Genomic DNA, 17,372 nt, shown 5'->3' on the forward strand with positions numbered 1-17,372 from the left:
CATCCAAATCATTTATATAAATGACAAAAAATAGAGGACCCAGCACCAATCCTTCAGGCCTCCAGTCTGAAAGACAACTCTCCACCATTACCCTCTGTCTTCTACCTTTGAGCCAGTTCTGTATCCCTGAGTTTGCAGGTGACAGTAACGTTGGAGACATTATAATTCTTATGGACAGGAGTTGGCAGTTACCAAGGGACATTTTTTTCTACTGATTTTAGTCTGTTTATATGGAATGATGTTCAATATCTCAAAATGTGAGAACATCTATTCGAGATTGAAGGAAGTCATTGGTATGATTTCCTGGAGCAGCGGAAAAGCAATATTCATATACGCAAATTGTGGAGAGCTGGTGCACAGGCACAAAAGGTCATCCAAAAATAATGAGTTATTAACCTTTTTACATCAGAACTAGTGAAATTGCAAAGTATGGAAGTGATGCTTCAATCGCACTTGCCCTTTGATTACTTGAGTTGTTGGAAAACCTTACATAGTGTTGTGCAGTTACCATTAGCAAGTATATGTTGGCCTAGGAGGGGCCTGCACTGATTCATCAATATATTTAAAGGTTAAATTATGAGGGTAACTATATCAGCAGAACCAACAGGTTGTCATAGAAATAAATACAAGGGTAGTTTTTGCAACCAGTGAGGCAGCACCTCCAAATCTCAGTTTGAAAATGTACTATTTTTTGTGAATAGCTGAGTTACTTGCTTGATGTCCCTAACAGACAACTGAAAAATACTAAAAGCTTGTTCTCTCTTTCAGGCAAGTTGACGGGTCAATCCCTGTCCCAACTCATTACTACAGTATTATTACTAGTTGCCTGGATAGTACTCAGCCTGTGGACAAGTGTGATGGGCAACTTACCGCATCATCTTTCATTCTCCCACACAGACCTGATAATGATGAAAGTTGTAACGTAAGTGGGGAAAAACAGAAGCATTATACAATTCTGTGTAAGAACTATTGCATTATGATGAGGAAGGAATTCACCCTGAAGAAAATCCCAAGAGCCAAACCTGTTAGTTATGGGGTCTGTCTGGCCATGAATTACACAGTATACACAATTGAACAGTTTTGTTTTTCTACTAACAAACTGGACAGAATGGCTATAAATGCTTATTTTGGTGTATGGGAATAAGAAACTCTGTTACTTATAGGCATGTACTGTAAGGGATCTGCAGTTTATGGATGAGGTGACTCAATATTTATCATTTTTACTGAGTTTTTGTACCATATATAAAAGTGCTGTTCTCACAGAATAGTGAAGGAATCAAACTGAAAATTGAGACAAGAAATAATAAAATGATTTTACCCTGAGAAATTTCATTTTGGAGGTGGAGGCAAGGTAGATTCAACACCTTAAAGGCTTCACTGTGTACAAGTATGAACAAATATAAAAATAAATAAATAAAAAATACAGTGTCACTTAGACCAGTAACATCTAAGATGCAGTCTCTTCTGAATTATGAATTAGCTAAAATGGTAGTGGAATGCTTCCATATAATAAAGGTTCTCAACTCTAATCAGCATCTACTGAGCCCTGTTGAAGAACACAGGGTCAGGAACCTAGGCTCAGTTTGAATTAAATAACACTCACTCTCAATGTTCATTAACAATGGCTATTTGAGAGATGTACTGGCTGCAGGGGCTAATCCAAAGAATGATACCAGCCATAAGTTGTTCTGTCATAATTGCTTGGAGAGTGGTATGCTCTGGAAGGAAAAGGGAAAAACACTGTAAGATGAAAATCATGCACAAAGCACTGGTAGAGAGGAATTCTTTCTCAAGCAATTTCACACAATGCAACACTAAAATAATGATGTAAAAACTCAGTGATAGCTATTTAGTCATCTCACTTATAAACCACAGATCCATTACAATACATAAGTATAAGTAACAATTAATGTATATTTCTTATTCCTGTATACCAATGTAAGCATTTATAGTCATCCTGTCAAGTTTGTTAGTAGAGAAAACTATTCAAGGGTGTATGTTGTGTAATTCAAGACCCGACAGAACCCATCACTAATGAATTTGACTCTGGTTCTTGGGCATTTTCTTCAGGGTGAATTCCTTCCTCTTCCATTCTATCACCATTTCCACCAACACCAAAATCCCTTGCAACAACACAGTGAATTGATAATTTAGTAAATGTTTTTAAGTCTGAAATAACTTCTCTTCTGATCTTCATATAATACAACATGGGAATTTAAGGTACATATTGACAGGTCAAATACTGTGTGGTTAATGATGAATAGAAATGGGTTTTCCAGAACTTGAATAAAACTTGAATTTGGTTTCAAGCTAAAGATGTATTGTTGGCGAGATTATCAATTCACTTTTGCTGTTGTGAGGGGATTTGGTGTTGGTGAAAAGCTGGCATGAGAATGGAAGGCGAAAGAATTCACCCTGAAAAAATGTGCGAGTGTCCAATGCACGATAAGAACAGGGACTACCTCCTGCCTGATCCTCAGAGGTATGTAATGGAATGGGTCCTCATTATCAAAATGGTTTCATCATTATTAGAAATGCAATGTGTTTACATGTATGGAAGTGGTCCAAATCAAACCCCGTGTCCATTCAGAGCAAAAGCTAGTTGGTGCACTCCCTTTATGGAGTGAAAACAGAGTGTTGCATGAGAGGACCCAGACTGTCAAAACATCCTCAATGCCAAAATGACCAGTTTCCAGGAATTCATCATCAAATAAGAGTATCTATTATGCCACATCATCGACATGGATGGAGTGTTCAAGATTTTCAATATGTCTCGCAACCAAATTGTGGAGCAGAGAGGTTTGAAAGCACTTCTAGTGAAAATGCAGGACATGTGAAAACAGGATAATGGTTTGTGTAGCTAACTTAAAACCTACATTAAATTTCAAACATGACAAATCCAGTCCCCTGAAAGAGTTTTTGTGCATGTCCATGCTAATGATGAGACAGATGAGAATGGAGTGAAGTTATGCATTAATAATCTGTGGAATAGGCAACTCAGTGGCTTATATAAAGAATTGATTGGTCTGGGGGACATTCAGATCTCATCAGATCTAGAGATGTCTGGAAGGAAAAAACTGCCAAATTGCCATTTATACCTGGGATCTAACATCTCTAATTTAACCATTGGATGTGTGCCTTAATAAGTCAATCAATAACCATGTTGAAGATAAATGGAATAGATCAATGGTTATTGGAGGAAAAAGCATTCAGAAAGAGTTGAAGTTTTGTGTGGTTCTGTCATCAAATCGCGAGTGCACAAGCTTCACCACATAGTTCAAAAGTGCAGAATCTCCAATTCAAAGAACGAAAAGGATTTGTTGTGGAGAGATGATTGAAAGTACCACACTTGATCCAGAGTGGGATCCTTAACATGATGCCATGGCCAAAGTGACGTGGAATTAATTCAGTGACCTCTTTACATCAGATACTGAAGATAAATTTTTAATGGGTGTGGAAATGCTTTCATTGTGGTTAAAGGCATCTTTGTACAATTAACTTATTCATACACCATGCTACATTAATTTACTATAAAGTCCCAAATGTTTAAAAACACATTTTAATTTCTTAAGTGCGTACAAGACGATTTTCTGATTCTGTATGTGGATGTACCTACTAGAGAAGGTGCAAAACTTGACCTGCTCTTGGGAAATAAGGCAGGACAGGTGACTGAGGTGTCAGTGGGGGAGCACTTTGGGGCCAGCGACCATAATTCTATTCGTTTTAAAATAGTGATGGAAATGGATAGACCAGATCTAAAAAGTTGAAGTTCTAAATTGGAGAAAGGCCAATTTTGACGGTATTAGGCAAGAACTTTTGAAAGCTGATTGGAGGCAGATGTTCACAGGTAAAGGGACAGCTGGAAAATGGGAAACCTTCAGAAATGAGATAATGAGAATCCAGAGAAAGTATATTCCAGTCAGGGTGAAAGGAAAGGCTGGTAGGTATAGGGAATGCTGGATGACTGAAGAAATTGAGGGTTTAGTTGAGAAAAAGAAAGAAGCATAGGTATAGACAGGTATATACAGGATAGATTTAGTGAATCCTTAGAGTATAAAGGAAAGAGGAAAATCAGGAGGGCAAAAAGCGGACATGGAGATAACTTTGGCAAATAGAATTAAGGAGAAACCAGAGGGTTTTTACAAATATTAAGGACAAAAGGGTAACTAGGGAGAGAATAGATCAGCAAGGCAGCCTTTGTGTGGAGCCACAGAAAATGGGGGAGATACTAAATGAATGTTTTGCATCAGTATTTACTGTGAAAAAGGATAGGGAAGATATAGACTGTAGGGAAATAGATGGTGACATCTTGCAAAATGTCCAGGTTACAGAAGAGGAAGTGCTGGATGTCTTGAAACGGTTAAAGGTGGATAAATCCCCAGGACCTGATCAGGTGTACCTGAGAATTTTGTGGGAAGCTAGTGAAGTGATTGCTGGGCCTCTTGCTGAGATATTTGTATCATCGATAGTCACAGGCGACCTGCTGGAAGACTGTAGGTTGGCAAACGTGGTGCCACTGTTTAAGAAGGGCGGTAAAGACAAGTCAGGGAACTATAGACTGGTGAGCCTGACCTCTGTGGTGGGCAAATTGTTGGAAGGAATCCTGAGGGAGAGGATGTACATGTATTTGGAAAGGCAAGGACTGATTAGGGATAGTCAACATGGCTTTGTGTGTGGGAAATCATGTCTCACAAACTTGATTGAGTTTTTTGAAGAAGTAACAAAGTGGACTGATGAGGGCAGAACAGTCGATGTGATCTATATGGACTTCAGTAAGGCGTTCGACAAGGTTCCCCATAGGAGACTAATTAGCAAGGTTAGATCTCATGGAATACAAGGAGAACTAGCAATTTGGATACAGAACTGGCTCAAAGAAAGAAGACAGAGAGTGATGGTGGAGGGTTGTTTTTCAGACTGGAGGCCTGTGACCAGTGGAGTGCCACAAGGATCGGTCATGGGTCCTCACTTTTTGTCATTTACACAAATTACTTGGAAGCGAGCATAAGAGGTACAGTTAGTAAGTTTGCAGATGACACCAAAATTGGAGGTGTAGTGGACAGCAAAGAGGGTTACCTTAGATTACAACAGGATCTTGTTCAGATGGGCCAATCTGCTGAGAAGTGGCAGATGGAGTTTAATTCAGATAAATGCGGGGTGCTGCATTTTGGGAAAGCAAATCTTGGCAGGACTTATACACTTAATGGTTAAGTCCTAGGGAGTGTTGCTGAACAGAGAGACCTTGGAGTGCAGGTTCATAGCTCCTTGAAAGTGGAGTCGCAGGTAGATATGATAGTGAAGAAGGCATTTGGTATGCTTTCCTTTATTGGTCAGAGTATTGAATACAGGAGTTGGGAGGTCATGTTGCGGCTGTACAGGACATTGGTTAGGCCACTGTTGGAATATTGCGTGCAATTCTGGTCTCCTTCCTATCGGAAAGATGTTGTTAAACTTGAAAGAGTTCAGAAAAGATTTACAAGGATGTTGCCAGAGTTGGAGGATTTGAGCTATAGGGAGAGCTGAACAGGCTTAGGCTGTTTTCCCTGGAGCGTCGGATGCTGAGAGGTGACCTTATAGAAGTTTACAAAACTATGAGGGGCATTGATAGGATAAATAGGCAAAGTCTTTTCCCTGGGGTTGGGGAGTCCAGAACTAGAGGGTGAGAGGGGAAAGATATAAAAGAGACCTAAGGGGCAACTTTTTCACGCAGAGGTGGTACATGTATGGAATGAGCTGCTAGAGAAAGTGGTGGAGGCTGGTACAATTGCAACATTTAAGAGGCATTTGGATGGGTGTATGAATAGGAAGGGTTTGGAGGGATATGGGCCGGGTGCTGGCAGGTGGGACTAGATTGAGTTGGGATATCTGGTTGGCATGGACGGGTTGGACCAAAGGGTCTATTTCCATGCTGTACATCTCTATGACTCTAAATTAGGGTGGCATGATGGCTCAGTTGTTAGCACTGTTGCCTCACAGTGCCAGGGATCCAGGTCCATTTCCAGCTTGGGGCGACTGTGTGGAGTTGACATATTCATCCTCTGTCTGTGTGGGATTCCTCTGGTTTCCTCCCACAATCCAAAAATGTGCAGGTTAGGGTTAATTGTCCATGCTAACTTGCCCATAGTATTCAGGGATGTGTAGGTTAGGTATGTTAGTTCAGGGGGAATGTAGAGTAATAGGGTAAGAGAATGGGTCTGGGTGGGTTACTGTTCAGAGGGTCAGTGTGGACTTGTTGGGCCAAAGGGTCTGTTTCCACACTGTAGGGAATCTAAACTAGTGAGCATCCACACCTCTTTTGCTGGCAGGTTTAATTATATACTGACATCCATGGTATTGTAATGCCTTTTACAATATTGTGATTGCTATGTTAGTTAGCTGCCATCACACTCAGTTTATAGTTATCCTCTTGAATCCAGATTGACGGGATGATCGACTTTCTCTCTCTGCTTGGAAGGGGCTTACAAGAAATATGTGCACATAAAAAGGGGAGGAGAGGCTGTGAGGCTGAACAGTGCTCACTGCATTGCATATGTGGTGTACTGTGCTTTCCAACATATGAGTTAACTGATATGCTCGTGGACAATTAGCATATAGTTATATTTTATGTATAGAACTATACCTTCACAATAAAAATACATTTAGAACATATTTTGTCTATTTCAGAGTAACGATGATGAATCAAAATGGGTTGAAGACTTAATGAAGTTACATACAGCACGTGTGCGTGACATTGAACACCTGACTGGTTTGGATTTCTACCGCAAAACCAGCAGAGCATATCCTGAAATCCTTTCTTTAAAGACATTCCTACAGACTTTTGAAAGTGAAATCTAAACCCCTTGTGTATTTGTTGTTCTCACAGTACATCTTTTCCCTACAGGTGTATATTTTTTTAATACTTTTTTGTATTTATTAATTCAAACCATAGAATATTTTAAAGGCTGTTACTTTCAAGCTTTGTATCTAACGTCAAACTTAATAACAAGCTTATGTCTTTCTCTCCCACCTTTGTCATTATTTAGCTGTTTGAGTGATGTTTGTGTTTAAACTGTTTGTACTACTGTGGCTTTTGTTTTTGCCTTAGATTAGGACTTGGGCCTACAGGATTAAAACTTGCATTGATAAAAATCCAGGATTATTCACTGCATTGTTCGTCCTGTAATTTCTGTCCTCCATATTAAAAATAGGACATATAAAGCAATTATATTTCAATTTTGCTGAGATGAGGCCAACTTATATTTATGCTTCATGTGCAAATCATGTCAAATATGTTATAAACCTTAAATCAAATTGCAACAATTGATTCCAGAAAAACAAATAATTTGCCTATCAAAGAAGTTAAATGTTATATTAAATGCGAAATAAGCAAGCTCCAACTTCCTCTTTCATGCACATTACAGACACATTGTTAGCTGAAAAGAAAGGTGGGACCTGACAGATCTAAAGGGAATGGGAGAAAAGAACATAGTATATAGTGGCTGCTTTTACCTTTTGAGGGGACATCTTTTTTCCTTTGATGTTTGTTCAGAGTTTTATTGGAATTTTTATGTGTATAGATATGTTCTGGAATAAACTGCAATCCATACAACCTTTTCTTTAAAATATAGGTTTCAAAATGCACATTTTGCCATGACAGTAAATCTTGAGAAAACAAGTTTGCAGTTTTAGAGTTATCCTACATTAAATATACTACAACTTGAGCAACACATAACTGCAGTGACTTTTTGAACAAGGAGTTCAGTTTTGAATATGCGAGTTCAGAATAAAGATCATGAGAGTGCTTCACAACTTTCCTGAAATACACATGGAATCCATTCGGGTAAGAGTTCTCATGATGGTCTGCCATAACCTCACTAGTAGAGCTTTTGAAATAGTAGTTATACTCAGTTTTCCAAGGGTAGAAATGGGAGAAATTGTGTGGGAATACACCTTGTGTTTTTTTTTCTTGAAGAAATATAAATTTGAAATTAAAGCTTTGAAAATGAATAAAGTAGCATTAACTTAACAAGCATAAAGCTAATATGATGCAAAATAGCATGAGCTGGCAGACCATGTTGAAGCAACCTGGCTAGAACATTACAAGTAAATGTTCTCTTTTAGCTTTGAGCATGTTTCTGGGATATGTCTGGGAAAGCATGTGGTGTGAGCTGTCTCATTTATTCGAAAGAAACAAATTTATGTTACCTCTCCAGCTTAGCTCTCGGGTTTAGATAGTGCTTGGATTTCTCTCTCCTCACAGATGTGGGATCTGTTTCAGTTGAAATACGCACAAGTTCCAGAACAGAAGAACTACGTTAAAAACTTGCCAGATAATGTATACAGTATGTTCTGATAATGCATTGACTAAATAGTGTTTTGTTCATTTTGTACTGCTATCTCCATGTTTTCCACTTATACTGAACTGGAGGGGGTGCTGATACAGAATGTCCACAGTTGAATTGCCCTGGCACAATAGGTCATTTCTGTGTACTGGGTTTGTAAAACAAAATGGAAACAAATAAACATAATCATGTAAAAGAAACTTGATCATTGTACCATAGTATTTACTTTGTATATGTTCATTGTTTTTGTAATAATATTCAAAACATAATGTGCAGCCAGGATTATCAAAAGCACTTCTAATAGATAAAATTTTGACATCAATGTTTTTAACTCACTTCCTGTCATGTTGACTCGGTAATGTAGGTGAAAGCTGGTCTATATTTACTCGTGAGTTCAGTCAAGAAGCAGGAGGATTAGATTACCTACAGTATGGAAACAGGCCCTTCGGCCCAACAAGTTCACACCGACCCTCCAAAGAGTAGCCCACCCACACCCATTCCATTACCCTACATTTACTAATGCACCTAACACTATGGGCAATTTAGCATGGCCAATTCACCTGACCTGCAAATCTTTGGATTGTGGGAGGAAACCCACGCAGACACAGGGAGAATGTGCCAACTCCACGCAGACAGTCGCCCGAGACAGGAATCGAATCTGGGTCCCTGGCACTGTGAGGCTGTAGTGCTAACCACTGAGCCAGCTTATTATCCTCACTATCCTCCTGCTACAGTGTGAATTCCACAGTGAAGCATCCAACAGTTTGAAGTGGGTTTTAGATGTGAAAGAATAAAGCTTTTAGAATAAATTTGAAATGTCCCCTTGTCTTCAGCTCCTCCCACTGTGTTCTGTCAATTAAATTATTGTCACTGCCTGAATCTACTGTTTGCATTACCACCAACAATCACTGGGGATTTCCCATGACAGCTCCTGTGGACAGGAAATCCTAACTCTGCTGCACTTTCAAATTGTCTCACAGTCATGCCTCTACAAACTTTCCTTCCTTTACAGGGGTTGGCAGACTTTCCTGTCTGTTCAGTTTTATTTCTGCAATTTGTGACAAAACGGACCTTACTCCCGCTTTGTTTTTGCATTTCTTTCCCCCGACAGGCAGAGTGCCACATTTGAAACCCTCTCTCCTGCTGAGTGTTGCTGTTTACATTTACATGCAACTGGATTTCATTGGGCGATTTGGTAAACCTCAGCTTTTGTTGTGCTGTTGGAGGAGATGGGACCAGGTTTTCACGCTGGGAAATTGTCCAACCACAGATTCCAATGTAGCTGCAACTCTCAAAGTGTCACCTTGCCTTACTGCTGCTTATGTCACAATGTATTTGATTTGCAGTGTTGATTCACCCAGTCCATTCTCTGCCAGTTCAAATCCATCATAACTTAGTTGCAATCATCCAGTGACTGCCATAAATGAGTCCTTCTTCCTGTCTCCGATGGAAAATAAGCCTTGGGAATGTGGAATTCACGTACCTCAAAATGTTCACCATATATTCATAACCCATGTTTTATGTTAACATCTTGAAAGACTCCCTCCACCCACTTTGAACTGGTATTGACTGGGCTTCCTGTACCACCCTGGCCCCATCCAAAAACAGACTGTGACTGTCAGCAAACACTTCAAACTCCATCAGCCAAGCTTTCCATTTCATGCTGATGGTATTGGCATCTCCAGACAGTTCAATTCCCCAAGCTGCAGACAGATCAGTTCCAACAAATTCCATGACTCAATAGGGAAGCATTGGTGAAGTGGTAATGTCACTGGACCAATCATCCAGAACTCAGGTTTAATGTTCTGAGGAAATGAGCTTGAAACCCATTATGAATTCAGTTTAAATAAAGTATCCAATCAAAAGCTAGCCTAGCTGTGATCAAGCAATCACTGGAGATTGTTATTGAAAACCCAACTCATACTCTTAACTGCCGTTTGGTCTATTAGGGATGGGCAGTAAATGCTGACCTAGACGCCAGTGCCCACGAACAACGTGGCAAGTTACAAATTTAACAATCTGACACATCATTTTATCATTTAGACTTTGTGATTCCTGAACATGTGCTTATTTGACCTGCTGCTCCCAGGTTTCATGACTCCATAAATGATACCGACTGTATTTGACACGACCTTATCCAATTAATGTATAGAATCTTGAGTCCATACACACAATTGGCTATCATCATGACTATTGCCTGTGCTGTCAAGTGTCACATGCTGATCAAAAAACCTGCACACCCATGTTCAATCGGAATTATGTGGACGCATGTAGCTAAAGACTTCATCCAAATGAATCAAAGAGCTGGATTTCCGAGGTGCAATGGAAGTTACTGCCCTAGACGTCATCAGAATTTGACTGAATGTGGTATCAAGAAGCCCTAGGAAAATTGAAGTCAATAGAATCAGATGAAAATTCACCTCTGAGACAGTAATGCCGAGCACAAAAAGGCATGGTTGCTGTAAGTGAATCACTGTGGTCCCAGGATTTCTCTGCAGGATTTCCTTAGGGTAACATCCTGGCCCAGTTGTCTTCAGGTGCTTCATCAAAGACCTTCCCTCCATCATAAGGCCAGAACTGGAGATATTCACTGGTGATCACAGTGTTCAGTAGCATTTGCAACAATTGAGTCTAATCATCTCTTCTTGATATTCAACATCATTACAATCATCAAATCGCAAGTCATCAACATTCTGGTGACAACATTAACCAGAAAGATAATTGGGCATAAGTGCTAGGAGTACAAGGACATGTCAGAGGCGGTGTATTATGCAGAGCTATTCAATTCCTGACTCCCCAAATCATATTATCCACAAAGAACAGGCAGAGTATGATGAAATTTCTCCATTCCGTAAATAAATGCAACTCCAAAAACGGTCAAAGCTTGAAACCATCCAGAACAGTTTGCTAAATATCCCACCCACCACTGGCATATGGTGGTATCATCTACAGAATGTGCCACAGAAACACATCAGGACTTCTTTAATAGAATCTTACAAATTCTACTAAACCACACCATTTAGAAGAATAAGATCAGCAAAGATCCATGGTTACACATCTGCAAGACACTGTACTTCCTTCATGGTTGTTGGACCAACATCCTGAAACTAATTCTTTTTACCACTGACATTACATGGACTGCAGCAGTTCAAGGAGGCAGTTTGAGCCACCTTATCAAGGTGAATAAATGTTGACCTTGCCTTTGATACCAGCCTCCTCAGAATGAATGAAAGAGAAATTCTGATTTAAAAACTGAATCCACAAGTTGTGTAGATTTCACAGAAGAAACTTGATTTTAATTCCAAGGGCAAGGATATATATTATTAGTATGTTTTTCCTAATGCACACACACATTACCGCTGATCTACAATAATACATTGTTTTGCTATAATATAAAAAACAGAAAATGCTAGAAAAACTCAGATGTCTGGTAGCATCTGTAGAGAGAAACAGAGTTAAAGTTTCAGGTCAATGAACTTCAATCTATTTAAAAAAATCATTAGCCTTAAACATTTACCCTGCTTCTCTGTCCAAAAGTACCTGCTGAGTATTTTCAGCATGTTCTGTTTTTATTCAGCTTTCAAGTATCCACAGTATTTTGCTTCTATAAGTTTTGCGAGTTCAGTCTCAAGATCGGTTCATTACCTGGACTCTTTATCATTGTGAACTTCAGTTGAACACTGCAGTTAGAAGCAGTTTGGAACTTTCAAGCTATCTTTGAGATCTGCCCTCTTACTAGCCACGTCATTGTGAATATTTATCTCGCAAACAAAAACACACCTGTTCTGCAACAAATGTTGTGCTGATCGAGCAGGCAGATCAAAGATGAAGTGGCAGGACTTATGTAACAAGCATTTCTATAGCAATCACTTCTTTCATATTGCGTCAGAGGAGTCTGTTTTTTTTCTCAGCTTGATCCAATAGTTTTCCAACTTTCTTCAGAGCAAAGTACCATTTGTCAGCCTGGTCTCTTGTCTTTCTGAATTTCAGGATCAGATACATAAAGGCCAGTGTTGTGAAAAGGAGAGGCAAGATGGTTTTCAGGAGGTATTGATCTAATGGTAGTGTCAGTGGTCTGGGAATCAGAGTCCCTGACTAACATACATTGGCACACCACAGCAGATCATGAAATTTGAATTCAATAAGAAAAATATGAAATTAAAAGCTGGTCTAATGATCCTTCCCCCCATGGAGAGAGGGGGAAGAATCCTGCAAGAAAGGGCTGGTTGAGGCAGGGAGGCAGCAAGTGGGGGGAGGGAGAAGAGGATGGAATCCAGGCTCAAAGTGAGAAAACCATCATTGATGTTGATCTGGTGACTGACAAAATTGTTGGTTTTCTATTTTGATCACTTCTGTGTCTCACTCCCCGTCCACAGCTCCCTCTCCATTATAGCCATACCGTCTTTGTGTCCAACTCTGGAGAATCTATCCCAGAATTGCCAACTATGGGGAAGAAACAAGGGCCACATTGTTGGAGGACAGGTGGGTGCTGCTGGTGAGAATTGGGAGTTGAGGGGAGCTGCAGCTGGGGGTATCTAGCAAGTTTCAAGGGTGGGATCTGTTCAGATTACCCTCAAAAATCCCCATTTTTGAAGCCTCCTCAGACTCTCCCTGGGAGGGATACCATTCGCAGAATGCATATGACCATATTCAACGTCCACTATCCTACCTTCATTCATGATGCTTTTCTTTTGCACTAGTCCTCTGTACTATCAACATTTCAGCCAATAGGAAGAACCAGAGGTGGCAACTGGGTGATGTTGAGTTCTGGTATTGCTAGATTGCTGCCATGAATATTCCCTTTTCTATGCTGAGTCTACTCTATCTAATGATAGTGCGAGGGGATGACCTACTGGTCAATCCAAAGAAAAGAGGCACTAGTCTTACATAACAAGGTAGTTTATTGCCTAATTGTAATAGGTTTGGCTTCCATGAATTTTCAAGGCAGAGTTACTTACAGCTATCAGGATCTATGCAGCTGACACCCTGCTTCCCTTCGGAAATCATACAGATCTCAGCAGCCTTTACCCAAAAACTACGTGACATCAATAGACTGGGTGGAGTTTAATGCAACGTGAACATTAAATCCTTCAGAACCATTACATTTTACAGATTTTTTGGCTGCTTGCTTGCTCCATGGTGCTCCATGCGCACCATATTTACTGTATTCAACTTCTGCCAAATGACATGATATTGAACAGTTCTTCAGAATGCTTTAGCAACACTTCTGCTGCACAGACTGCAGGAGTACTACAGGACTCACTAGGGCAGCTGTCACAATTCATTGCTCTCTGCTTCATCCTTCAAAACTGCCATTTTGAGAGCACACTCTTGCTACAAGGTATCCAGTGAACTGCTGACAATGAGCAGGAGGACAATGTGAGGTTTCTGATTCACAATGGGAGTGAATGAAGCTAGCTTTGTAGCATGGCCTTGTGCAGCTCTGGCCCTTGATGGCCTGGCTTTGGACCACACTCTATCAGTATGAATTGCAACAGTTTGGGATCAGTAAGCTGGAGAGGCAGTGATGAAAAAATGGATGCTGTAATCCTGCAAGAGGACAGCAAGTTTGTACACCATGGTACCACTGCCACTTCACCTGGGCAAAGCCTCAGTAACCCAAGCAAGGTACTGGAGGATATTTTATTGGATTGCTATGTGACAATGCATGTTCCCTCAAATTCTAATACCCATAGGCATTACGGCACTACTTTTCATGTTCATGGCAGCAAGCTGAGATTGCGTCTCTTAATATTGAGCTTTTGAAGCAGCACTGAGTATATGTCCTCTAGTTGTGCTACCATAGAAGCTGTGACAACAACCAAAATATGCTGTGTCATAGTTGGATCCACAATTGCGACAATGATGTTAGTAACCAATGACACGCTGGAATCAATACACTTTAAGCTCTGTGCAATGTTAGTGCTGGTCTCCTTCATGCTCCTTGGCAATGATTACCAAAGTACTAAGAATTTCAATGTGCATGTCCATCAATTTTCCTCTGTACTCAAAGTTTTCAATGGAGTTCTCTGGAGCAAAAAAGATGTACAACATTGTCCTGTGGCGAGCTGGCATCAGCTCTACCATTGCTCACTGTTCTGTCTGTACACTATGTGTCCCCACGGTCTCACTACAGGAAGTTCCAGTTTCTTAATGAGTTGCATACAGTGCCAATGTCTGAGCTGGTAACTGAGAGTGTGAGAGTGAGTGATGGTGTGTCCTCATCATCACTACCTTCTTCCATCCCTTTCTCTTCCACCATTGCCTGACCAGGTTATGGTTCTTGGGGATCTGAAAAAAGCAAGGCACTGGGTGAAGCCAAGGAATGCATCTTTCACCTTCTGTACATCAGAAGAGAGAGTGGGCTGAGAGGGAATAATGACAAATAGTATCCTCTCCACCATTTAGTTCCTGCAGCCTGTAGCTGTGCAAAGGAGAGAAAAGTGTATCTGTGAGGGTGGGGCAATACATTTGGCTAATGTAACTGGCAGCGTATACAAACTGTGGCTGTGTAGCAGTGCTGAGGATCTGAGGAAGGTGTGGTTTAGCATCTAGCTGACAGGTATGTCTCCCGATTGCTAGAAATAGTTGATAGTTAAATAACTGTGATGTGGTAAATTAAGCACTGTGTGAAGTAGCATTTCAGGTGAAAGGATATTGCATTTGAATATACATTCACTGACCTTCATCGCTCGGATGAGATCATGGACCTTCTTGCAACACTTTGTAGCCTGTTGTGTGGGGTTGGACTTTTCGGATTGACATTTGGCTATCTACTTCCGCTGCCTTCACAGCGTTAGTCTGAAGGACTTCCTGGTCACCTCCGACACCAATGCTTCCAATGTTGGAATGTGGTCTTTTCCTTGCTGTGCCACTGTCATTCTTCATGCAGATCAGGCACTCTCCCCAGCTGGTTATAGCACCCTCTCCTCTCAAACTCTTCCTCCCCTTTAAGAAACACAAGTTGGATTTAAGTAAAACTTGAATTCGAGCTAAACTCTCATAATTTACTTTCTCTTGCTCAGTCATGCAGGCAATCAGAAGTGTTTTTAGCACTTTGCCTGTTGCAATTATGTAAATGAGGTTACCACATGGAGTTTGGATGCTATCTGTACCAGAACAGGGACATGGGCTCTGTATGTTGCCAGCATTTAGCCTGTTTTAAGGTTCTATTCACTGCTGTGGCTTTCCTTCATCCCCTGCAGAAAGACGAAGCTTGGGTGATAGCTGAAATTATTGATATGCAGACACTTCATAGAAAACTGTTAGAAATATTTCAAATACAAAATAGATAAGTTAACTTTCCTCTAAACTCTAAGTTCTACAGTTGGCAGTATGACATGAACTTTATAAAATAGTTTAAAATAACAATTTAAACAATACTTTAGAAATACCAAAATCGTCACATTAGCAAGCTGGTTATCTAACTGCTGAATCACATCATTCACATTTCTTTCATGGTCAAACCGTTCTGGAGGGGGATTTGAATTCAGCTGTTATAATGCAAAATGTTAGGGCAAGACCGAACAAACTTGAATGCAAAAATGAGCTGTGCAGATGAAAGGAAACTTATCCACAGCCCCATCAAGTGGTTAGAGCCAGAACTGCAGAAATCATAATCCTGAGCTTCCTATTGGCATATTCACAAAGTTACAGAATTGTTATGGTGCTGAAGAAGGCAATTTAGTCCATTGTATTGCCCTAGCTACCTAAGCATTTTAACTCAGTGCCAATCTCTTGCCTTTCCCCATAACCTTGCCCATTGTTTCCACTTGAATAATCATCTGAAGACCTCGACTTCCAGAATTGGACTCTTCTCCACCACGGTTCTAGGCAATGCATTCCAAACACGAACCACTTACTGTGTGAAAAGAAGTTTTCTCACCTCACATTTGCTTTTCTCGCAAAGCATTTTAAAACGGGGCCCTCTGCTTCTCAGCGCGATTCCAGTAGGAACAGTTACTCCTCATCTACTCTGACCAGACCTCTCATGACTTTGAAAAGTTCTAACAAATCTCAAACTTCTCCTCTCCAAAGAAAACAGTCCCAGCTTCTGCAATCTAGTTGATAACTGAAGTGTCTTACCTCTGAAACCATTCTCGTAGACCTCTTTGCAGTCAATGTATTCACATTCTTCCTAAAACGTAGCACCCAGAACTGTACACAATACTCCAGCTGGGTTCAACCAGTGTATTATACAAATTTATCATAATCTCCCTGCTCTGGCACTTTGTGTCTCATTTTATGAAGCCTCGAATATGGTATGCTTTACAAAAGCTCTCTCTATCTGGCCTGCCATCTTTTAGTGCCTTACATACACATATATCCAGCCATCATTTTTCCAATGTACCTGTTAGCACAGTACCCTTTATTTTATAATGTCTCTCCATGTTTTTGTAGCAAAGTGTATCACCTCATACTTTTTGCAGTGAACATCATCTGACAGCTACAAACCCACTCTATTAATATGTCAATGACCTCTGAAAATTCTACACTTTGCTCCTCACAGTTTATACTTTTCCAAGTTTTGTATCATCCACAAATTTTGAAGAGGCCCGGCACAACAGGATTTAGATCATTAATCTATAAAAAGGAAAAGTGAGGATTCCAATATTGGTCTTTCTGCTAGTTTTGCTACCCTTTTAATTCTTCACTTTGTTCCCATTCTAATCTTTCTGCCCTTAGCCTGCTACAATTTTCCAATGAAACTCAATAAAAGCTTAAAGAACTTCTTTAAGCTCTTTCAGCTCGACATGCTAAAGCCTTCAGGACTAAATTGTGTTCAACAATTTTAGATCCAACCTTCTGCCTTCATTTTGTTTCACTTCTGTTTACTGGTTTGTTTTTGCCTTATTTAGTTAATTTTATGATCATATATATTTGGAATGTGTGTGACCCTCTGCAACACCTGATTTGAGTTTTTCTGTCATTTCACATTCGGTATAGCAAGTGTTTCTGCAGAGGTTTGCTCTCCAGGTTGGGTCTTCCTGATGCATGAGCCTTTACTTTATTTGAAATTGCTTTTGTTTTCTCAATTCTAATGAGATTTCAAAA

General features: G+C 40.2%; 1 protein-coding gene across 1 annotated transcript in view; it reads left to right on the top strand.

The window, feature by feature from the left end:
• Positions 1 to 8,518, top strand: part of enpp2 (ectonucleotide pyrophosphatase/phosphodiesterase 2) — a 99,639-nt gene extending 91,121 nt beyond the window's left edge. The window contains exons 25-26 of the mRNA XM_043688979.1: positions 769 to 922; positions 6,661 to 8,518. Coding sequence (XP_043544914.1) covers positions 769 to 922; positions 6,661 to 6,831 — 325 coding nt within the window. The 3' untranslated portion in view covers positions 6,832 to 8,518. The remainder of the gene's footprint in view (positions 1 to 768; positions 923 to 6,660) is intronic.
• Positions 8,519 to 17,372: the final 8,854 nt, after the last annotated feature.

Source organism: Chiloscyllium plagiosum, chromosome 4 (genome assembly GCF_004010195.1).
Source record: "Chiloscyllium plagiosum isolate BGI_BamShark_2017 chromosome 4, ASM401019v2, whole genome shotgun sequence".
Lineage (NCBI taxonomy): Eukaryota > Metazoa > Chordata > Chondrichthyes > Orectolobiformes > Hemiscylliidae > Chiloscyllium > Chiloscyllium plagiosum.